The sequence below is a fragment of the Euprymna scolopes genome, chromosome 46 (genome assembly GCF_053919585.1).
Source record: "Euprymna scolopes isolate OS-2025 chromosome 46, ASM5391958v1, whole genome shotgun sequence".
In the NCBI taxonomy this organism is placed as follows: Eukaryota; Metazoa; Mollusca; class Cephalopoda; order Sepiida; family Sepiolidae; genus Euprymna; species Euprymna scolopes.
The window spans coordinates 181,067,161-181,089,287 of record NC_136527.1 but is presented as its reverse complement, the minus strand read 5'-3'; the positions used below and the strand labels follow the sequence as shown (position 1 = coordinate 181,089,287).

Genomic DNA, 22,127 nt, shown 5'->3' with positions numbered 1-22,127 from the left:
TTACTAACTCTAGCTCCTATATTGAGAATCCCCTTTTTTTGCCAATTTACGTGGCTATGGATACGTTTTTCGAAACACACTTTTTTTAATATTCCAATTCTAAAAGAATGTACAATCAATTCTTTTTACAATATAAACAATATTTATTTCTAATAGAATTTAACAATAGACTAAATTCTAACATTCCAATTCTTAACTTTGCTTATAAGTTTCGAGTCTCAGCTTATCCTAATCTCATTTTCACTTATCTAATATATTTTGATTTACATGGAAAGATGGCAGCCTTTCCCTGTAACGATATCACTTAAGATAACTGTTTAAAACTGACGTTTTAATTCCTTATACCGAGTGTCAAACCAAACAAAAGGGGAGGCATTTCCACACCCAATAACTTTGTATTTCTCTGTGACACCAACAGTCAACATCCATGTTTAACCACGTATATTAACCTATCTAATATACTTCTTTTTTACATGGCAAGGGGACAGCCTTTCCCTGTAACAATATCACTTAAGATACCTGATAAAAGCTGCTGTTTTTTGTGAATGTTTCATTATTGATTGGTCACCAAGATACATGAATTGCACTGTTCACACAAAAACCTGAAAAATGCTGCCTCTACATAATATCATTTAAAATAACTGCCATCAATAAACTGACAAAAGATGTATATAGATGTTTTATTATTGATTGACCAACAACATGAATTTTCTTCACGCAAAAACTTAAAACTGCTACATAATATCATTTACCAATATACAATGTAATACAAATATGTACTTAATATAAATATGAACAGAAGGAAAGTTGTCCTTAAAAAGAATCTGCGGATATAAATTTATGTCGGCGAATCAAGTGTTACAGAAGGACTGAATATCTTGGAATGACTTGAAAACAAAGTAAAATATGACGAAACAAATATACTTCTTGTGGTAGGGTTAATTGTCCTGATGAAAAAAAATTTGAAATTATGTAGAATCCTTGCAACTTTAGCAAAACTTTTGTAGATAAACTATATTATTTGTAATGTGTCTTTGCCTTTTCAACTTATAAATATTTGTTATCCACATAATAAAATATTAAATAGAAACTTTATCATGAAATCTGTGGTTTTGTTTATATTTTAATTATTGACAAGTGTTTATCAATTTATTAATCTTTACATTTCCTTTATTTTTTCATGAATTCTGAATAAAATTAACATATGAACTTCATTTAGTATTGACATCAATATCTATTTCTAATAGAATTTAACAATAGACTAAATTCTAACATTCTAGTTCTTAACTTTGCTTACTTGGTGACAGCCTTTCCCTGTAACAATATCACTTAAGATAACTTTCCCTGTAACAATATGACTTAAGATAACTGATAAAAGCTGACGTTTCTTACGGATGTTTCATTATTGATTGGTCACCAAGCTACATGGATTGCATTGACACAAAAACCTGAAAAATGGTGCCTCTACATAATATCATTTAAAATAACTGCGATCAAGAAACTGGCAAAAGCTGTCATTTCATATTGTTTCATATAGATGTTTTATTATTGATTGACCAACAACATGAATTGTCTTCACACAAAAACATTAAAAGTGCTGTCTCTACATAATATCATTTACCAATATACAATGTATTACAAATAATACATTTTACATAATATAAATATGAAGAGAAAGTAAGTTGTCCTTAAAAAGAACCGACAGATATAAATTTATCAAGAAGGACTCTGTCTTCACACAAAAACCTGAGAAATGCTGTCTCTACATAATATCATTTACCAATATACAACGTAATACCAATCTGTACTTCATATTCAGAGAAGGTAAGTTGCGCGTAAAACAACTTCGAATATAAATTTATCTTGGCGAATCACGTGGTACAGAAGGACTCTGAATATCTTGGAATGACTTGAAAACAAAGTAAACCATGACGGAAGAAATATACTTCTTGTGGTTGGGGTAATTGTTCTAATGAAAAAATATTTGAATTATGCAGAATCCTTGCAAGTGTATCAAAACTTTTATAGATGAACTATATTATATGTAGTGTGTTTTTGCCTTTTCAACTAATAAATATTTGTTAGCCACATAATAAAAGATTAAATAGAAATTTTATGAAATCTGTTGTCTTGTTTATATTTTTAGTTATTGTTTCATCTGTTAGAGACAACTTTGTTAAAGACAAGTGTTCAATAATTTATTAATATTTCCATTTTTTTACTTTATTTTTTCATGAACTCTGAATAAAATTAACATATGAAACTCATTTAATAGTAACTTAACAAAAAATTATAGGAAACCGTTACACCTGTCGCAAATTCGCATTGTCTAGATCAAACACACAGACACAGAGCAAGCTGATTGTAGTAGTACACACACGCATGGAGTGAGGCATGCGCAAACATGACATGACTAATTGATACGCATGCATTTCCTGCGACTGGTGACATAGCTTTCTGTTTCCTTCTTCCTCTCTCTCGCTTGGCATCAAACAGTGCACACGTGCAAATTCGCATGCTCCGTAGACATGCATCATCGTGTGATGTAAGACTTGCATTTTTTATGTACAAACATCGTTGCCTGTAAGATGCTTACATGCAGAGCTAACACAATATGAACAATCCAGGACTTATAACTAAGTTATATATTGCCTGTGTAAAATATGATCTATAAGCTATATTTCTGCACACTTCCCCAGAGGTCAACACGTACAAGCCACAATCACATGCCATTATGTGACTATCAAATTATTTCACCAATGTATAAACTTTCACCTTTGTTTTGTTTTGTTTTAAAATATATATATATATATATATATATATATATATATATATATATATATATAATCTGGTATAATGGTTTTCCTTATTACTAAGTTGTGAACATGCTTTATGTGGCCTGACAAAAATTCGACTTCAACTTACAAAACTTTGCCATAAACACTTTTTCATTCCTTATACCGAGTATCAAACTAAAAAAAAGGGAAGCATTTTCACACCAAATAACTTCGTATTCCTCTCTGACAAATAAATAAATACACCAAGATTCAACACCCTAACCACGTGTTGTAACCTTTTTCCTGTATTTTGCCTGTTGTTGAATTATTTAGCCCACATGCGCACAGAAAAACACGAATAACATTATGCAAGCAATCACAAATATAAAAAAACACTCAATATAAAAAAGTAAAATCACAAATATAAAAAAAGAATCACAAATATAAAAAAGAATCATAAATAAAAAACAATCACATATCTAAAAAATAGTTTAACATTTTCTTTCCACAAAAATTTTTCATACATCTACCTTTTAAACCGGATGATGCCGCCCAGGCATTCCAAAGATTCACATATGAAGTCCTTCATGAACTACCCCTAGTCTATACATGCATCGCCGACATCCTGATCGCAAGCTCCACACAAGTAGAACACAGAGTCTCCCAATGTTTACAATCCTTTTGATTAAAAATCAATGTTGCAAATTCAGTGGCAGTTCTTCAAAAGTGCAAGTAATCCAGGATTTTCCCGTACCCACTTCATTGTGTAAACTTTGTTATTACATTCGAGTTGTGAACTACTACCGCCAGTTCATACCCAACTGTTCACATCACCTGTCCAAACTCAGAGATTGACTCTCAGATGAAATCTCACATCTTTCCACGCATCCGAAAAACGCTCTGGTGAATTTCACAAAGACATTTTACCTTGATCCCGACCCGACAGGTAAGCTCTTTCTTTCTACGGATGCTTCTGATGTAGCTGTTGGTGACGTACTCAACCAGGCGGTAAATGGTCAAACAGGACCACTGTCTTTCTTTTCTGTTAAGCTGGGTACTATTCATCGAAAATAGAGCATTTTCGGTCCAGAACAAATCGCCATGTATTTAGCAGTAAAGTATTTTTGTTTTATGTTGGAAAGGAGACAGTTCACAATTTTCACCGATAACAAGCCACTGATGCAAAACTACAAAAGTTCATCGTCATATAAACTCTACCCCAGACAGCTTCTCTGTACCTGACGTACGTTTCTTCCATGATCACCTGGACATTGTTGGACCACGGCGACTTTCTGATGGTCACAGCTAAATAGTCACCATGGTAGACTGTTTTACATGTTGGTCAGTAGTAATTTCTTTGTATGACATTTCAACAGACGTTGTAGCCCGCGCATTTGTAGAGAAATAGATCTCTAATTTTGGTGTATTCACCACTGGTACCACTGACAGATGTTCCCAGTTTATATCACAAACTTTCCAAGACCTTTGCCAATCTTTCAAAATTCATCACATAGCAACAATCGCCTATCATCCTTCTGCTAACGGGATGGTAGAGAGCTTTCACCATCGACTCACAGCTGCATTACCAACTCAGTGAAACAAACGTGCCGCTCATGCTTTTTTCCATTTTTCTTTCCTTTTAGTTTCAGCAATCGTGGCAGGTTATTATAGTGAATTGTTAAAGCGCTCAACGTGTTTTGTGTGTATCTCGAACAATCAGACACAAAAGCAATGCACGGTTGCACACACACGCAAAATAAGGTCATCCGGCAGAAAACATTTGAAAACTTATTCTCCACTGAAAAAAATGTATAAATTTGCAACAAAAATTGTTATAAATATATTATATAACAAGGAAAAATTTCTTCAGATGAAATTAGAAAAGATTCATTAAATATTTTAAAAAGCGGTAACGGTCGAAATAAAATTAAAATCAAGTGTTGAATATTAAGCTTTATTTTATTTTTACAATTTTTAATGATTTTGTTATGTTTTGTAAAAATAGATGAAAACATTTTTTAATGAGAAAAAATGACACTTAATATTTATCACTATCTGTATAAAAGCCAAGTACGTCCAAGGATGGAGTACTGCTGCCACATCTGGGCAGGCGCTGCTAAAAACAGCCTATCCTGCCTTGACAGACTACAAAATAGACTTCGTGGTGTATTGGGGGATGCCCCTTTCTCTTCCCTGCAACCTCTCTCCCACAGAAGAGACGTTGCGAGCCTGTCTTTGTTTTATCGTTATTTCCATGGCAGGTGCTCGTCTGAGCTCCAACCCCTCGTCCCCCTCGCCAATCTTTCACGAGAAACACCCGTCTGGCTGAAACTACTGTCATTAATTTTCCCCACTCTTTATCTGTGCCTAAATCCAAACGCAGATTCCATGAGCAGAGCTTCTTTCTTAGAACTGCACGCCAATTGAACCCTCTGCCGCTTGTCTGTTTTCCACCTGACTACAATTTGGACATCTTCAAGTTCAACATAAACAAACTCCTGACAAACCGCCCCCTTAAGTAAGACACTCTATCAAAACCCCCAATACTAATGATTACTACAATACTATCTCATTGATTACTGTACACGCAATAACCCTTATCCCTGAGTGGCCTTCGGGCCTTGATAATTGGTGACCCCCATGTAAAAAAAATGTGGCAGAGTTCTTTTTGTAAATCAACTATCTGATGCCTATCTGGCATCAATTGAAATGAACTGCTCTCGTTTTGGGGAGGCTTCATGTTTTGACAAGCTTCTGTATTTACCCTTTACTCCTGATCTGTAACTGAACACATATATCAAATTCATTGCCAAGGTCGTGGGAAAAATGGGAAAAAGGGTGGGATCCTTCTACCACTTTATACTTTAATACAGGGTGACCGCAAAAAAACGGGTCCCAACTCTAATTAGTCCCTGTTTCTTAGTGTTTTGTCCGAATGAAATGAAACTTTGGTCATAACTAGTTTATTATATTGAAAACATCACATCAAAACACTAGGGTATTTAGCCTTTTTTCCTCAGTTGACTGTAAAATGCTCAGAAAAACAATTGAATATCCTCTATTTTTGGGGGGTCATTCTGTATTTCTCAATAAAATATATTCCAATAAACTCTTTAATAATATAACATTTTATTGTCTTTTCAAATATTTTTTTTCATATTTGTAAACAAATTAATCATGCAAAACGTCAGGGGAGACAATTCACAATTGATTTGTTTTGTGTGTATTATAATGAAATAAAAGGGAAAATATATTTAACGACCACCTATTAATATTAAGTAAAGAAAACATTTTACTTTAAACATTTTGACATTAACATATGTAGATAGAATTCACTAATCATTCTTTCAGTTATTAATATCTGAAATAATGTTTGAAACGACCTGAATCACTTTCCTTGTTCTCATTTCAATTTTCATCTAAGAAAGGTGATCTCTAATGCGACATGTTCGACTGTACATATTAGTAGGCCATGGGGCAGGTAAGAGCATGCGTTGTAGTATATTGGTGTGTATATACATATACATAACGTGCACATGTGCGTGTAAGCTTGTATTGCGTCTATGTAACCGTGTTTATGTAAATTTATCTATTAATTTATGTATATTGTTTTCTTTTCTGTTTTGTTAGAATAAAGCATCTGTGGTTTTCCGTGTGTGGGAGGATACACACATCAATATTGTTTACAACCGGAACAAATACCGTATTAATATCAAGTAAAGAAACAATTTTACTTTAAACATTTTGACATTAACATGATAGAAATCATTAATTATTATTTCAGTTATTAATATCTGAAATAATGTTTTAAGCGACTTGAATCACTTTCCTTGTTCTCATTTTAATTTTCATCTAAGAAAGGCGATCTCTAATTAGTAGGCCATGGGACAGGTAAGAGCATGCGTTGTAGTATACTGGTGGGTATATACATATACATAACGTGCATATGTACATGTCGCGTTGTATTGTGTCTATGTAACCGTGTTGATGTAAATTTATCTATTAATGTATGTATATTGTTTTCCTTTCTGTTTTGTTAGAATAAAGCATCCGTGGTTTTCCGTGTGTGGATGGATACACATATCAACATTATTTACAACCGGAACAAATACCGTATGCAAGATAGTTCTTTTAACATGACGAATAGACATCTTTGCATTGCACATCACACAAAAGGGAAACATACCTTATCTCATTGACCTTCGCTCTCTTAGTGGTTTTTACCTTGCAAGAAATACATCTTCTTCTGAACGAAAAACTATAACACAAATATATATTATTACAGATGTTTGCCACATTGTCATTTGTTTTGTAAAAAAAGATCTTATGTTCTCATGGACATTATACAGCTCCAGACACCGCATTATCCAGGAATGAGGCACACTGTCAAATGCCTTTTTCTAGTCAATCCAGGCCATTGACAGGTTTCTTTGACGCTTCTTACAGTCTTCCAGGATTGTTTTGTTCAAAAGAAGTTGATCTTTTGTCCCAAGCTTGTTTTCGTGCACCCTTTCTGTTCCTTCTCAAGGTATTCACCATCAGTCAAATGCTGATAAATTGCATCGGCAATTATTCCAGTAAGCCATTTGTATGTAGTTGAAAGGCAGCAGATAGGCCGGTATTTATTTGGCAAATATGTTTCCTGGCTCTTGGGTATAAGTGTTGTTTTGCCAATAGTGAGCCATTCTGGTGGTTCTTCTTTGCCACCAATAATTCGGTTGAATGCTAGAGCATAGTGTTGGTGTAGTGGCGTCAGCCTTTTTAGCCAGAAATTTGGAATGTTATCAATTCCTGGGCTTTGAAGTTGCTGTAGTGGATTATCTTTTTATTTACATCTGCTTTTGTAATTTCCAACGCTGGCATTTTTTCCTTGCTCCTTTTATTGTGCCTATCCACTCCCTCTCCCGGTGTTGTTATGGGTCCTCATACAATGCCCTCCAGAATTTATCGATCTGTTCTTGTGTTGGTGGTGACGTTACTTTGATATTATCTCTCATGAGATTTCGGTACACTATCCTTAGGTTTCAGTCAAACAACCTATTTATCGACCGGGAATCAATTTTTTGTTGCTTATTTTTTATTTGTGCAGCTAAGTCCTTCACTTTTGCCTGATTTTCTGCTATATGGGCTCTTAGTCGGTTCGTGGTTTGAAGGGAGTATCGAGATTTTAAAGTTCTCGCCTTCTTCTTTAAGTTTTGTCCGGGATTTTCGGTTCGCAAGAAAGAAGATATCTGGGATATTTCTTTTCTGAGACCATTTATCCTGTTTTGGAGTTTGATTTTCTAGACTGGTTCATTTGGTTTAGGCCTCCTGTGTGCTCTTTTTTCCTTTCTGATGTTTGGGGAAGGAGTTTTGTTTGGATAAATCATGCAGCCCCATTTGTTGCATGGTTAATTTCTGTTAACGAAGCATCTGTTGCTACTAACTTAGAGAGGGCTTCGTTCACTTTTACAGCGAGATTTTTTAAGGACTTGGTCATGTCTATTTGGACCAATCTGGGTCGGTCTTGTAGTTGTAGATGCCTAGTTCTTTCGATTTGATTGGCGAGCAGGTTCTCTAGCTCAATCTGCTCTGCATCGATCAGTAAATTTTGAGTATTATTTTGGCGCTGTCGTCTCCTCAGAATCTGATGGTCTTGTTTCTTTGACAGGCCATTCATTGATGAGGAGATTTTGGTGGGTACTCCTTCTTTCAGTGGAGATCTCTCCATTGTGTCATGTGCCTGTTTGTTTCTGGGCTATATATATTGACTGTCTGGTTAGGTTCCTGCATGGGGACGGGGGTGTCGATTCGGCACTCCCCGTTTGTCGCCATCTGGTGAGTGCAACGTTTTAGTTCTGCAATCTCATCATACGAGAATGTTCCACTCATCAAAAAGTTGGGAAGTGTGTCTTCCCTTTGGGATGTTATTTTTGTATGGGCAATGGTGGTAGAAAATTCTTTGCTATTCTGCACACCGTTCTTTTCAATCTTGAGTATTTGAACCAATTCACTGTTTTATAATTGCGTTTTCTTGCAGTCTTTGCTTGGTTTTGCCTGAGTCCAGGATCAGAATTTGTCTGGTCTGGTGGATTCTCCAGCATAGTCTTGCTACCTGTAGTAGTATCATTGGGAAAAATTGCACTATTGCTTTCCACATACGGCCCAGTGCGTAACCATTAATTTTTATTATTTTCTTGTTCATATATTTTTGGGAACATTTGGTTGGGGTTTACTTCCTGAAAGAAGCATCCTCATATTTGTGTATCAATCCATGCCCCTTTGCAGGGACACTCTGAGATACACTAATAAACCCCTTTACAGAGAGGCCGAAGATACAGGAGGTCTGTATCTAGTAAGCAACGTGAGTTCTCATGTCTCACTAATGTTGATTTTTGAGAACAAGAATATCCACACACTTCACAAGAATGTGGCTTTTCCCCAGTGTGAGTTCTCATATGTCTCACTAAATTTGATTTTTCAGTAAAAGAATGTCCACACACTTCACAAGAATGTGGCTTTTCTCCAGTGTGAGTTTTCATATGTCCCACTAACTTTGATTTTTCAGTAAAAGAATATCGACACACTTCACAAGAATGCGGCTTTTCTCCAGTGTGAGTTCTTATATGTGTCACTAATGTTGATTTTTCAGTAAAAGAATATCCACATACTTCACAAGAATGTGGCTTTTCCAAAGTGTGAGTTCTTATATGTCTCACTAATGTTGATTTTTGAGAACAAGAATATCCACAAACTTCACAAGAATGTGGCTTTTCGCCAGTGTGAGTCCTCATATGTACCACTAAATTTGATTTTTCAGTAAAAGAATATCCACACACTTCACAAGAATGTGGCTTTTCCCCAGTGTGAGTTTTCATATGTCCCACTAAATTTGATTTTTCAGTAAAAGAATATCCACATACTTCACAAGAATGTGGCTTTTCCCCAGTGTGAGTTCTTATATGTCTCACTAATGTTGATTTTTGAGAACAAGAATATCCACAAACTTCACAAGAATGTGGCTTTTCCCCAGTATGAGTTCTCATATGTCTCGCTAACTTTGATTTTTCCGTAAAAGAATATCCACACACTTCACAAAAATGTGGCTTTTCCCCAGTATGAGTTCTCATATGTCTCACTAACTTTGATTTTTCAGTAAAAGAATATCCACACACTTCACAAGAATGTGGCTTTTCCCCAGTGTGCGTTATCATATGTCTCACTAATGTTGATTTTTCAGTAAAAGAATATCCACACACTTCACAAGAATGTGGCTTTTCCCCAGTGTGAGTTTTCATATGTCTCACTAACTTTGATTTTTTAGTAAAGGAATATACACACACTTCACAAGAATATGGCTTTTCCCCAGTGTGAGATCGCATATGCATCACTAATGTTGATTTTTGAGAACAAGAATATCCACAAAGTTTACAAGAATGTGGCTTTTCCCTAATGTGTATATTCATAGTTAATAAAATGGTTCCTGCAACAAGATTATAAACAATTTTTCAGTTTTAATCTGGAGTTGCTGATGCAAGTTAGATTTTATGCTAATGAAACTTCAATTTGTATCACTTTATTTCTTTTCATTTATTTGATAATAGATATTTCAATTTGTATCACTTTATTTGATAAGAGATATTTCGTTGTGTAAAAGTTAAAATATTCTCTTTTGCAAATTCGCAGATTTTTCTGAAATGTTAAATTCGATATCTTATGATTTATAAAATCATTATACAAAATTTCACAAATTTTAATATGTGTGACGTTCTTATCACTATTTGCTAAACAATCCAGATTAAATAACTCTTCATACATATATGTCTAATAAAGTTGTGTGCTGCCGTTTTTGTTGTCAGTCACGTAAGGAAATAATTGTGTATAGAATACTGTTTAAGGTGAAGGATGGTCCCTTAATATTTATTAAAAACATTCAAGCAGGAACATCTGCAAATAAAAAATGAATGAAATTAAATATTTTAATATCATTGTTTATTTTAATCGTACCAACAAAACAAGAAACATAACTCATAAAACATTTAAAAATCACAGAACTAAACACTTAATTCACATTCATATTGTTTAAATGTTAAATACTATTCATAGTATTTTGTAATAGATAAAGGAATTATGCAATGAATAAAGTAAAATAAACAATAATATAGTAAGAATTTGTAAAAACAATAAGCATACAACTACCATAGTTGCTACAGATAATAATAAAAATATATTTCTTATAATAGAAATATAATAAGTTTACGCGAGTTAATATTTAATCTTTAACTATTGGTTAAAACAAAATTGTTATCATATGTATTGTTATTGTTGCCAAATATGGCTTCGTGCAACTACCAAGACCATCTTTGTCTTAGAATTCTAAAAACGTTTTAAGTATATGCTTTGCACCAACGTACTTAATTACCAACGTTGCAATTTTAAGATATTCTGTTTTAAGGAAAATACGCACATGCGTGTGTGACAATCTTAATGTAATATTTGTCATTGTTATAATGAGATAAATATATTATATCCTCTCAACGTTCATCTAAAGCAAAAGCATATACTGTATATAGGGATATTTGATATAGGAATATGTAAATTCAATAAAATTCTCAACACTTTCTTCAAAGAGACTTATTTAATGCAAAAAATGAAACTAATTCAGTTAGAAAAATCTACAGTAAAATCTGTACATTTATTTTTTATTAGTTTTACTTGTTTTCCATATATATTTCTCAAATTTAAAGCATATTATTAAAATTTATAGATTGTTTAAGGATATCCGTTTATTGCTAATTCATTTAACATTGAAATTGTTGTTACTACATGCGTTTAACGCATCAGCAAGTTAATATTTAATCTTTAACTATTGATTAAAACAAAATTGTTATTTAATAATTTTTTTATACACAATTAACATAGTAAGAATATTACAAAGCCTACTTGTAAGTCTTCTATTGTTTGAGGCAAAAAAAAGTTTAAAATTGGGGTTGGAATGTTTTATCTGAAAATATTTGTTCATTCTTAATTCATCTGAACGTTAAAATTATTTGCAATCATAGACGTTTAACTTATAAGCGAGTTTAATGTTTTATATTTAAATATTAGTAAGACAAAATATTTAAATTATTATTAACATATAACAAACATTGAATCTAATTATATCATTTTGATTTTTAACTAAACATTTTATAACAATACACCTGCCACATATAGATTGATATTTTCTTTGCTTAGGACAATTACATTTTCTATTTCTTTTCGTGTATTTCTCATTGTGTCAATCCTATTATTCCAAACCAATAAAAAAATATCTATTCATCTCTAATTCAGCTTAACATATTTTTAAAAACTTAATCACGTGTAAGATCAGCACATTTAATAATAAATCTATAAAAATAGATTAATATTTAGAAAGTTAATTCTGATCCTATTTCGAAGGAAGTGAATTTTTATAGGCAATGAAAACGGACAGAGTAGAGCTCCAGGTCTACAGCTTTCAAGTGAAAGGTACTGGAATATGATGATGTATTAATGATCTTCCAAATCACATCATTACATCATTTGTAGACATTTATGCTGACGACACTACCATTTATGGTAGCACATCTAAGACAGTAAACGACCAAGTTCTCTCCAATTCTCTCTCCTCTGATCTTGAGCATGTAGTACAATGGGGAAAGGAGTGGCTGGTTACTTTTAATGCATCTAAAACCAAGCTTCTCTCTTTACATCATCAACATTCTAATCAACATTTGGCATCAATTGAAATGAATGGCTCTCGTCTTCAGGAGGCCTCAAGTTTTGACAAGCTTCTGGGCTTGACCATTACTCCTGATCTTAAATGGAACACGTACATCAAATCTGTTGCAAAGGCCGCTGGAAAAATGGTGGGATCTTTCTATCGATCCGGTAAATATATCACTGCTGATGCTATTATTTATCTATATAAGAGCCAGGTACGTCCAAGGATGGAATACTGTTGCCACATCTGGGCAGGAGCTGCTAGAAAGGACTTGTCCTGCCTTGATAGAGTTCAAAATAGACTTCGTAGCCTCATAGGAGATGTCCTTTTCTCCTCCTTGCAACCTCTATCTCACAGAAGAGATGTTGCGAGTTTGTCTCTGATGTATCGTTATTTTCATGGAAAGTGTTCGACTGAGTTTCAATCTATGGTCCCCCCTCGCCAAACTTTCACAAGAAACACTCGTCTAGCTGTAAACACTATCAATAATTCCCCCCACTCTTTATCTGTGCCTAAACCTAAACGTAGATTCCATGAACAAAGCTTCTTTCTTAGAACTGCACGCCTGTGGAATTGTCTTCCGTTTTCCTGCTTTCCGGCTGACTACAACATGGTTGTGTTCAAGTCTAAAGTAAATAAGTTCTTGATGAGCCGTTCCATATAAGTTATCAAATTTACCAAATTTTCATTACTAATGATTACTATATTGTCCAATTTCTACTGTACACTCTTTGATCCATATCCTTGAGTGGCCTCTGGGCCTTGATAATGTGGTGATCCCTATGTAAAAAAAAAATTATAACGAGGTACCTGAATAGTGAATACATTAACACTAGATCAACAAGTAAAACGAGCACACACTTGTCATTATTATTGATTTTTTATTGAATAAAATATTATTTCATATGATTATCATTATTATTGAGTTTTTTATTCAATAAAATAAGATGTCATATAATTATCATTATTATTGAGTTTTTATTGAATTAAATATTATTTCATATGATTATCATTATTATTGAGTTTTGTATTGAATTAAATATTATTTCATATGACTATCATTATTATTGAATTTTTTTATTGAATTAAATATTATTTCATATGATCATTTTTTATTTTATTTTTTTTACACAGTGATCACCACTTATCAAGGCCCCGAAGCCACTCAGGGATAAGGGTTATTGCAAGTACATTACGTTAGTGTGGAGATTTGATGAAGTGTTTACTTAAGCAGGCAGTTCATTAGGAATTTGTTAACGTTGGACTTGAAGATATCCAAGTTGTAGTCCGGTGGGAAGTAGGCAGACGGAACAGAGTTCCACAGGCGTGCAGTTCTAAGAAAGAAGCTTTGTTCATGGAATCCACGCTTTGATTTAGGCACAGATATAGAGTGGGGGGAATTTTTCACAGTGGATTCAGCTAGAGGGGTGTTTTTCGTGAAAGATTGGCGAGGGGGGACCAGAGATTGGAGTTCAGACGAGCACCTGTCATGGGAATAACGATAAAACAAGGATAGGCTCGCAACGTCTCTTCTGTGGGAGAAAGGTTGCAGGGTAGAGAAAAGGGCATTCCCCCACTAAGCCAGGAAGTCTATTTAGTACTCTGTCAAGTCAGGGTAGGCTGTTTTTTGCAGCTCCTGCCCAGATATGGCAACAGTATTCCATTCTTGGACGTACTTGGCTTTTATATAGATAGAGAATTGCATCAGTAGTGAGATATCTTCTGGAGCGGTAGAAGGATCCCACCATCTTTCCAGCGACCTTGGCAACAGACTTGATGTACGTGTTCCATTTCAGATCAGGAGTAAAGGTCAAACCCAGAAGCTTGTCAAAACACGGGGCCTCACCCAGACGAGAGCCATCCATCACAATTGATGCCAGATGGGGATCAGAGCGTTGATGATGTAAGGATAGGAGTTTGGTTTTGGATGCATTAAAGGTAACCAGCCACGTCGTCCCCCACTGAACCACGCGCTCGAGATCAGAGGAGAGAGAATCAGGGAGAACTTTGTCATTTACATCCTTTGATGTGTTGCCGTAGATGGTCGTGTCATCAGCATAGATGTCAACGAATGATTTAAGTATGTGTTTAGGGAGGTCATTGATGTAGATCAGGAAGAGAGTTGGGCGCAGGATTGACCCCTGAGGGACTCCAGCATTTATAATGCAGGCCTCCGATTTTTGTCCATCTACCACTACTCTTATGAGCCTATCAGAGAGAAATGATTTAATGATTGAGAAAACATTTCCAGTTATACCGTAGCTGGAAATCTTGTGACGTAGACCTTTATGCCATATATTGTAGAAGGCCTTTGATATGTCAAGAGCAATTGCCCTAGAAAGGAAGCCTTTGTCAAGAGATTCACTAATCCTGTGGGATATAACCGTCAGCACATCTGCGGTAGATCTTGCAGAATGGAAAACATATTGTGTGTCAGTAAGAAGGTTGTTCCTGCTGAGGTGGTTGACTATTTCTCTATTTAATATGGATTCAAGCAACTTTCTCATAACACACAGGAGACTTATTGGTCTGTACTGAGAGGGAAATGACTTATCACCTGAATTCTTAAATACAGGGCAAACTGATGAGGTCTTCCATGGAGTCGGAAAGCACTTCTCCTTAAGGCAGCGCTTAAATAGTTTCGTAAGTATGGGAGCAAGTTCTGGTTGAAGCTTTTTTAACACTATAATTGGGATGCCATCAGGGCCAGTTGCTTTACTGGAATCTAGGTTCTTGATTAGCTTGGCGACCTCATGCACGGATATTTGTATGTTACCTAGCTTGTTCTGTGTTATAGGAGGAAATATGGGGAGTTGATGGCATTCGTCGCATAGGGTAGAATTAGCTGCAAAGTTCTTTGCAAATAGTTTGGCATTGTCTGACGCTGACAAGATGACCTCTGGGCCATTGATAATGGTTGGGATAGAATGCACACTTCTGTTCAGGATCCTGTTTGTTATTTGCCAAAACTGGTGGGAACCAAGCCGCTGATCAGCTACCTTGAATTTAACAGACTGGGCATATAGCTCTCTAGCATTTTTTATTACTCTTTTATAGTGGTTGCTGGCAATCCTGAAAGCAGCTTTAGTCTCAGTGCATCTATTACGTTGGTAGCTATGGAAAAAGTGATTTCTGTGCGCGATAGCAGCAGCACATTCTGGGGAGAACCATGGCTGTTAGGTTTTTGTTGGAATTTTTTAGATGGTATGAATTGGTCTATGCCTACAATTAACCATTCGGTAAGATCTGATACTATAGAGGACACTTCCTTTTTAAACATGGAGTGCAGAGGTAAATCAGATATAAATGTACAGAAGCTATCCCAGTCAGCCATAGAGTATCGGTATACAGTATGGTGGAGGGGTACGTCTGGGGACTTCTTACATTTCGTTTTTATCTTAACTTATACGACAGAGTGGTCGGAGGATCCTAGAGGTGAATGAACGGAACATGAACATAGCTCAGGGGAAGTTGAGAGAAAAAGGTCTAGGAGGCTTTTATTGACCGGTTGTATCGGGCACATCGGTGGGTTCTCGAACAATTTGAGTGAGGTCATAAGCAATGGAAAAATCATGACAAAACCTCCCCTCATCGTCTGTTTTATTTGAATGGGTCAACCATTCCACATTATCATTATTATTGAGTTTTTTTATTGAATTAAATAATATTTCATATGATTATCATTATTAATTATTATTTTATTGAATTTAATATTATTTCATATTATTATGATTATTATTGAGTTTTTTTATTGAATTAAGTATTATTTCATATGATTATTATTGAGTTTCTTATGTAATTAAATATGTTTTACTATTATTATAATTATTATTGAGTTTTTTTTTTATTGAATTAAATATTATTTCATATGATTATCATGTTTATTGAGTTTTTATTGAATTACATAGGATTACACATCATTATCATTATTATTGAGTTTTTATTGAATGAAATATTATTTCATATGATTATCATTTTTTTAGTTTTTTATTGAATCAAATATTATTTCATACGATTAATATTATTATTGAGTTTTTTATTGAATTAAATAGGATTTGATATGATTATAATTATTATTGAGTTTTTTTATTGAATTAAATAGGATTTCATATTATTATTATTATTATTATTATTATTGAGATTTTATTGAATTAAATAAAATTTTATGGTATTATCAGTATTGTGGCGTTTTTATTGAATTAAATATTATTTCATATGATTATCATTATTATTGAGTTTTTTAATTGAATTAAATATTATTTCATAAATTATAATTATTGAATAAAATGGTTCATGTTATTATCATTATTATTGAGTTTTTATTGAATTAAATATTATTTCAGATGATTATCGTTATTATTGAGTTTTTTATTTAATTAAATTAAATTAAATATTTCATATGATTATAATTATTATTGAGTTTTTATTGAATTAAATATTATTTTTATGATCACCATTATTAATGAGTTTTTTATTGAATTTAAATATTATGTCATATGATTATCGTTATTATTTAATACATAAGATTTCACATGGTTATAATTATTATTGAGTTTTTTATTGAATAAAATATTATTCCATATGATTATGATTATTATTGATTTTTGTTATTGAATTAAATATTATGTCATATGATTATCATTATTATTGAGTTTATTATTGAATTAAATATTATTTCATATGATTATCATTATTATTGAGTTTTTTTATTGAATTAAATATGATTTCATATGATTATCATTATTATTGAGTTTTTTATTGAATTAAATATTATTTCATATGATTATCATTATTATTGAGTTTTTTATTGAATTAAATATTATTTCAGATGATTATGATTATTATTTAGTTTTTTTATAGAATTTATTATTATTTCATATGATTATCATTATTATTGAGTTTTTATTGAATATAATCTTATTTCATATGATTATCATAAATATTGAGTTTTTATTGAATAAAATAAGATTTCATATGAGTATCATTATTATTGACTAAAATTCATACATTCATATGATTATCATTATTATTGAATACATAAAATTTCATATGATTATCATTATTATTGAGTTTTTCATTGAATAAAATATTATTTTATATGATTACAAATATTATTGAGTTTTTATTGAATTTAATATTATTTCATATGATTATCATTATTATTGAGTTTTTCATTGAATAAAATATTATTTCAAATGATTATTATTATTGAGTTTTTTTATTGAATTAAATATTATTTCATATGATTATCATTATTAATGAGATTTTTATTGAATTAAATATTATTTAATATGATTATCATTTTACGTTTTTTATTGACTTAAATATTATTTCATATGATTATAATTATTATTGAGTGTTTTTAATTGAATTTAATATTATTTCATAAGATAATCACTATTATTGAGGTTTTTATTGAATTAAATATATTTCATATAATTATCATTATTATTGATTTTTTATTAAATTAAATATTATTTCTGATGATTATCATTATTATTGAGTTGTGTATTGAATAAAATGTTTCATTTGATTATCATTATTATTGAGTTTTTATTGAATAAAATGTTTCATTTGATTATCATTATTATTGCGTTTTTTTAATTAAATATTATTTCATATGATTATCATTACTATTGAGTTATTTATTTAATTAAAGATTATTTCATATGATTATCATTATTATGGAGTTTTTTTATTGAATTAAATATGATTTCATATGATTATCATTATTATTGCGTGTTTATTGACTTCAATATGATTTCATATGATTATCATTATCTTTGAACTTTTTATTGAATTAAATATTATTTCATATGATTATCATTACTATTGTGTTTTTTTATTTAATTAAATATTATTTCATATTATTTTTTATTATTATTGAGTTTTTAATTGAATTAAATATTATTTCATATGCTTTTCATTATTATTGAGTTTTTTTATTGAATTAATATGATTTCATATGATTAAAATTATTATTGAGTTTATTGAATTAAAATGATTTAATATGATTATCATTATTATTGAGTTTTTTTATTGAATTTACTAGGATTTAATGAGGTTCATTATTATTGAGTTCTTTATTGAATTAATATGATTTAATTTTATTATCATTATTATTCATTTTTTTATTTAATTGATATGATTTCATTTATTATCATTATTATTGAGTTTTTTTATTTAATTGAATATTATTTCATATGATTATCATTATTATTGAGTTATTTATTGAATTAATATGATTTCATATGATTATCATTATTATTGAGTTTTTTATTGAATTAATATGATTTCATATGATTATCATTATTATTGAGTTTTTTATTGAATTAATATTATTTCATATGATTATCATTATTATTGAGTTTTTATTGAATTAATATGATTTCATATGATTTTCATTTGTTAACGACTTTAAACTGTTTCTCCCTTCAACATCGAATGTTTTTAAGTGCCATATTAAAAGATATGCCATATTAAAAAATATGCTAATTCAACGAACCCTGAGTATCCCTATTGTCATTAAATATCATCTTTACTGTTTTTATAGCAAATTTTACCCGGACATTAAATTGTATTATGTGTAAGGAGTGTGTAACAACTAACCTGCTAAATCGATTGACCTTAAAATATTTATGTGTTGTATCAATACTAATTCATCTTCACATAATAATCAGACAATATATATATTGTGCGGTCGTACTTCATTGTTAGGTGAGCAGTGCATTAGATAAGCTTACCTAACATTTCTGTGCTGGCACTATCCATTTTGTTTGTGGTTTATAAAGTGCAGACTTAAGAGATATAAAGTTATTTAATTAGAACTAAAGCACAAGTTGTTCACGGAAGATACTTTATAGAATTTTATGATCTCCACAGAATATGTTCTTACAAAATGTTGAAACATGTTGGATTATAAATTGCGACCCCAGTTTTTAATAGTTTGTAAATTTTGTTATTTTTTAAAAGTTGTTTTTACACAATAATCAATATATTTTTCAAGTTTAAGAAATCATAAATTATTATATTTTTTAGAATCAGTGAAAATTTTACATTTGAAATTTTAGATACATACGTTTGACTTATGATGTTTTTTACAAAAGAGTCATCATTATTAAGGCCCAGATACCACTCAAGGATAGGGGTTAATAAGAATACAGTGGTCAATGTACCACTGTCGTCGTAATTGTTGGTAAATTGGATTACTTAAGGGAGACGCATCATTAAGAACTTGTTTATGTTGAACTTGAAAATGACGTCTATTTTTAACTCTGTCAAAGGAAGGGAGCAGAGGTTGGAATAGATACATCGAGATGATTGCCAAGACTGCTGCAAAGAAGGTGGGCTCTCTCTACCCTGCTAGAAAGTTACTTACACTTGAAAATATCCTATACCTCTACAAAGCTACCATTCGCCCATGTATGGCATATTGACATTTGGGTTGGTGCATCTGTTACTAGTCTCTCGCTCCTGGGCAGGATTCAAAAGAGAGTCGGCAACTTGATAGATCCTGAACTGTCATCTAAGCTTCAGCCCCTGTCCCATCGACAAAATATTGCATCCATCCGCTTGTTTTACAAGTATTTTAATGGTGGATGTTCTGATGAACTACAAGCTCTTGTACCACCTTAATGAAAATACCCCTGACAAATCTGACAAGCAGCTAAATCCCACCCCTTCATAGTAGAGATCACTAGATGTATGAAAGCCTTCTACTTTAATTGTTTCTTCTCCAGAAATGTATATCTATATAAAATTATGTATATAATATATATATATATACATATGTATATATATATATATATATATATATATATATATATATATATATGCATATACATATATATATACATATGTATACATACGAATACATATACATACATATATATATACACACATATATACATATATATATATATATATATATGTATATACACACATATATACACACACATATATACATAAATATATATATATATATACATGTATATACACACATATATACACACACAAACACACATATATATATATATATATATATATATATATATATATATATATATATATATATATATATATATATATATATATATTAAATGCCGAAAAACAGTTTTTTGTTCAGTTGTCAAACAATTAAACCAAGTTCGATTAAAATTATTGTGTTTATGGTAAACATTAGGATTTTCACAGAAATCACGTAAATTTTACTTAAATAAACACTTTTATTTACGAAATCAATATTTTTTATTGAATTGCAATAAAATTAAACCTTTTCTATGTTTAATATTATTTTAAGAATCAATATTTTTGAGGGAGATTGCAAAAAACATATTTCAGATGATTTTAAAAGTTATTGAATGGGATATTTTAAGCGTAAAACAATAACTTACCTTTCATATTGCATTGCAATAAAAAATAAACTTATTTTAATATTTAAGATTATTTTAAAGTTGTTGAATAATATTGTTGCAAAGTGAAAAAAATAAACTTACCTTCCATTCCAGGAGCTTAATACGAAAAAAAGTCGTTTTTCTTTTGTGCCCAACGGAGATAATTTGTTTGTTTGTTAGGATTCCTTAATATAATATTTAGTAAATTGATACAAATTTTGTTTTGTGTGTCCAATTCATTAAGCAATTAAATATATGAAAATATAAAAGAATCACAATTAAAAGATGAAAAACACGATTTAAACGTGAAATTATTATAAGAAGACAAAATCAACTGCTTCAGAACAAAGAACTTATGTTCATCGTAAAACGGTGTAATCATTATTTTGTTCCTCGTGTAAAAGATTGAACATTTCATTATGATTTGGATTAGTCGAACTACTGTTTACATCCAAGATGAGAACAGTAATCCAAATATTAAAAAAATGCAAAACTGAATATTTCACATAAACAATTCAAAAAGGAAGGAATTGAACAAATAGCGAAGTCACTCAAATAACAAAAACTAGATTTGAACCAACAAGAAACAAAACAATAATCACATGATTACATTATGAAAATTGCGACTTATTTTTATCAGATTCGATTCCGTTAACTTTATTTTAACCTTAACTTATAATTCCAGATCTGATGTTTTACATGCAATCAGCGTCAAAGGATTAACAATGAAAGTGTAGTAACTGTTTCTAGTTTGTTTGCGCATTTTAGCCATGTGTCGCGTTATCATCATTCTTGCTTATCTTGTCATGTTTTGAGCCCTCCCATGTATTTCCTCCTCCTTTGATAGAGAAGTAACGCGATGTTGTAAAATGTCCCGACTCGCAGAGGTGAAAATGAGAAAAAAAATATAACAGAACACAAATCGATATTTAACAACAGCTGAGTCTCATGATTTGCATTGTATCGTAATTTAACCATCAAGGGGCATAATTCCCAAACAGTTATGATAAACGCAGTGTAATTTGCTTGCACGTTTCTTGATTATATATATATATATATATATATATATATATATATATATATATATATATATATATATATATATATATATATATATATATATATATATATATATATATATATATATATATATATAGCAGGGAAAGGTTACGACAATGATTGCCGGTCTCGTCCGATCCATGCTTGACGGGAATTCACGAGAAGTCGGATCAA

The 22,127-nt window shown here is 31.3% G+C and overlaps 1 protein-coding gene across 1 annotated transcript; it reads right to left on the bottom strand.

Annotated features, from left to right (window-relative positions):
* Positions 1 to 2,854: 2,854 nt before the first annotated feature.
* Positions 2,855 to 21,214, bottom strand: LOC145270632 (uncharacterized). The gene is made up of 2 exons (XM_080126253.1): positions 20,997 to 21,214; positions 2,855 to 10,703 (listed from the first exon to the last, which is right to left on the bottom strand). Exon 2 carries the CDS (start codon positions 8,485 to 8,487, stop codon positions 8,143 to 8,145), a length of 345 nt encoding a protein of 114 aa, XP_079982379.1. The 5' UTR covers positions 8,488 to 10,703; positions 20,997 to 21,214; the 3' UTR covers positions 2,855 to 8,142.
* Positions 21,215 to 22,127: the final 913 nt, after the last annotated feature.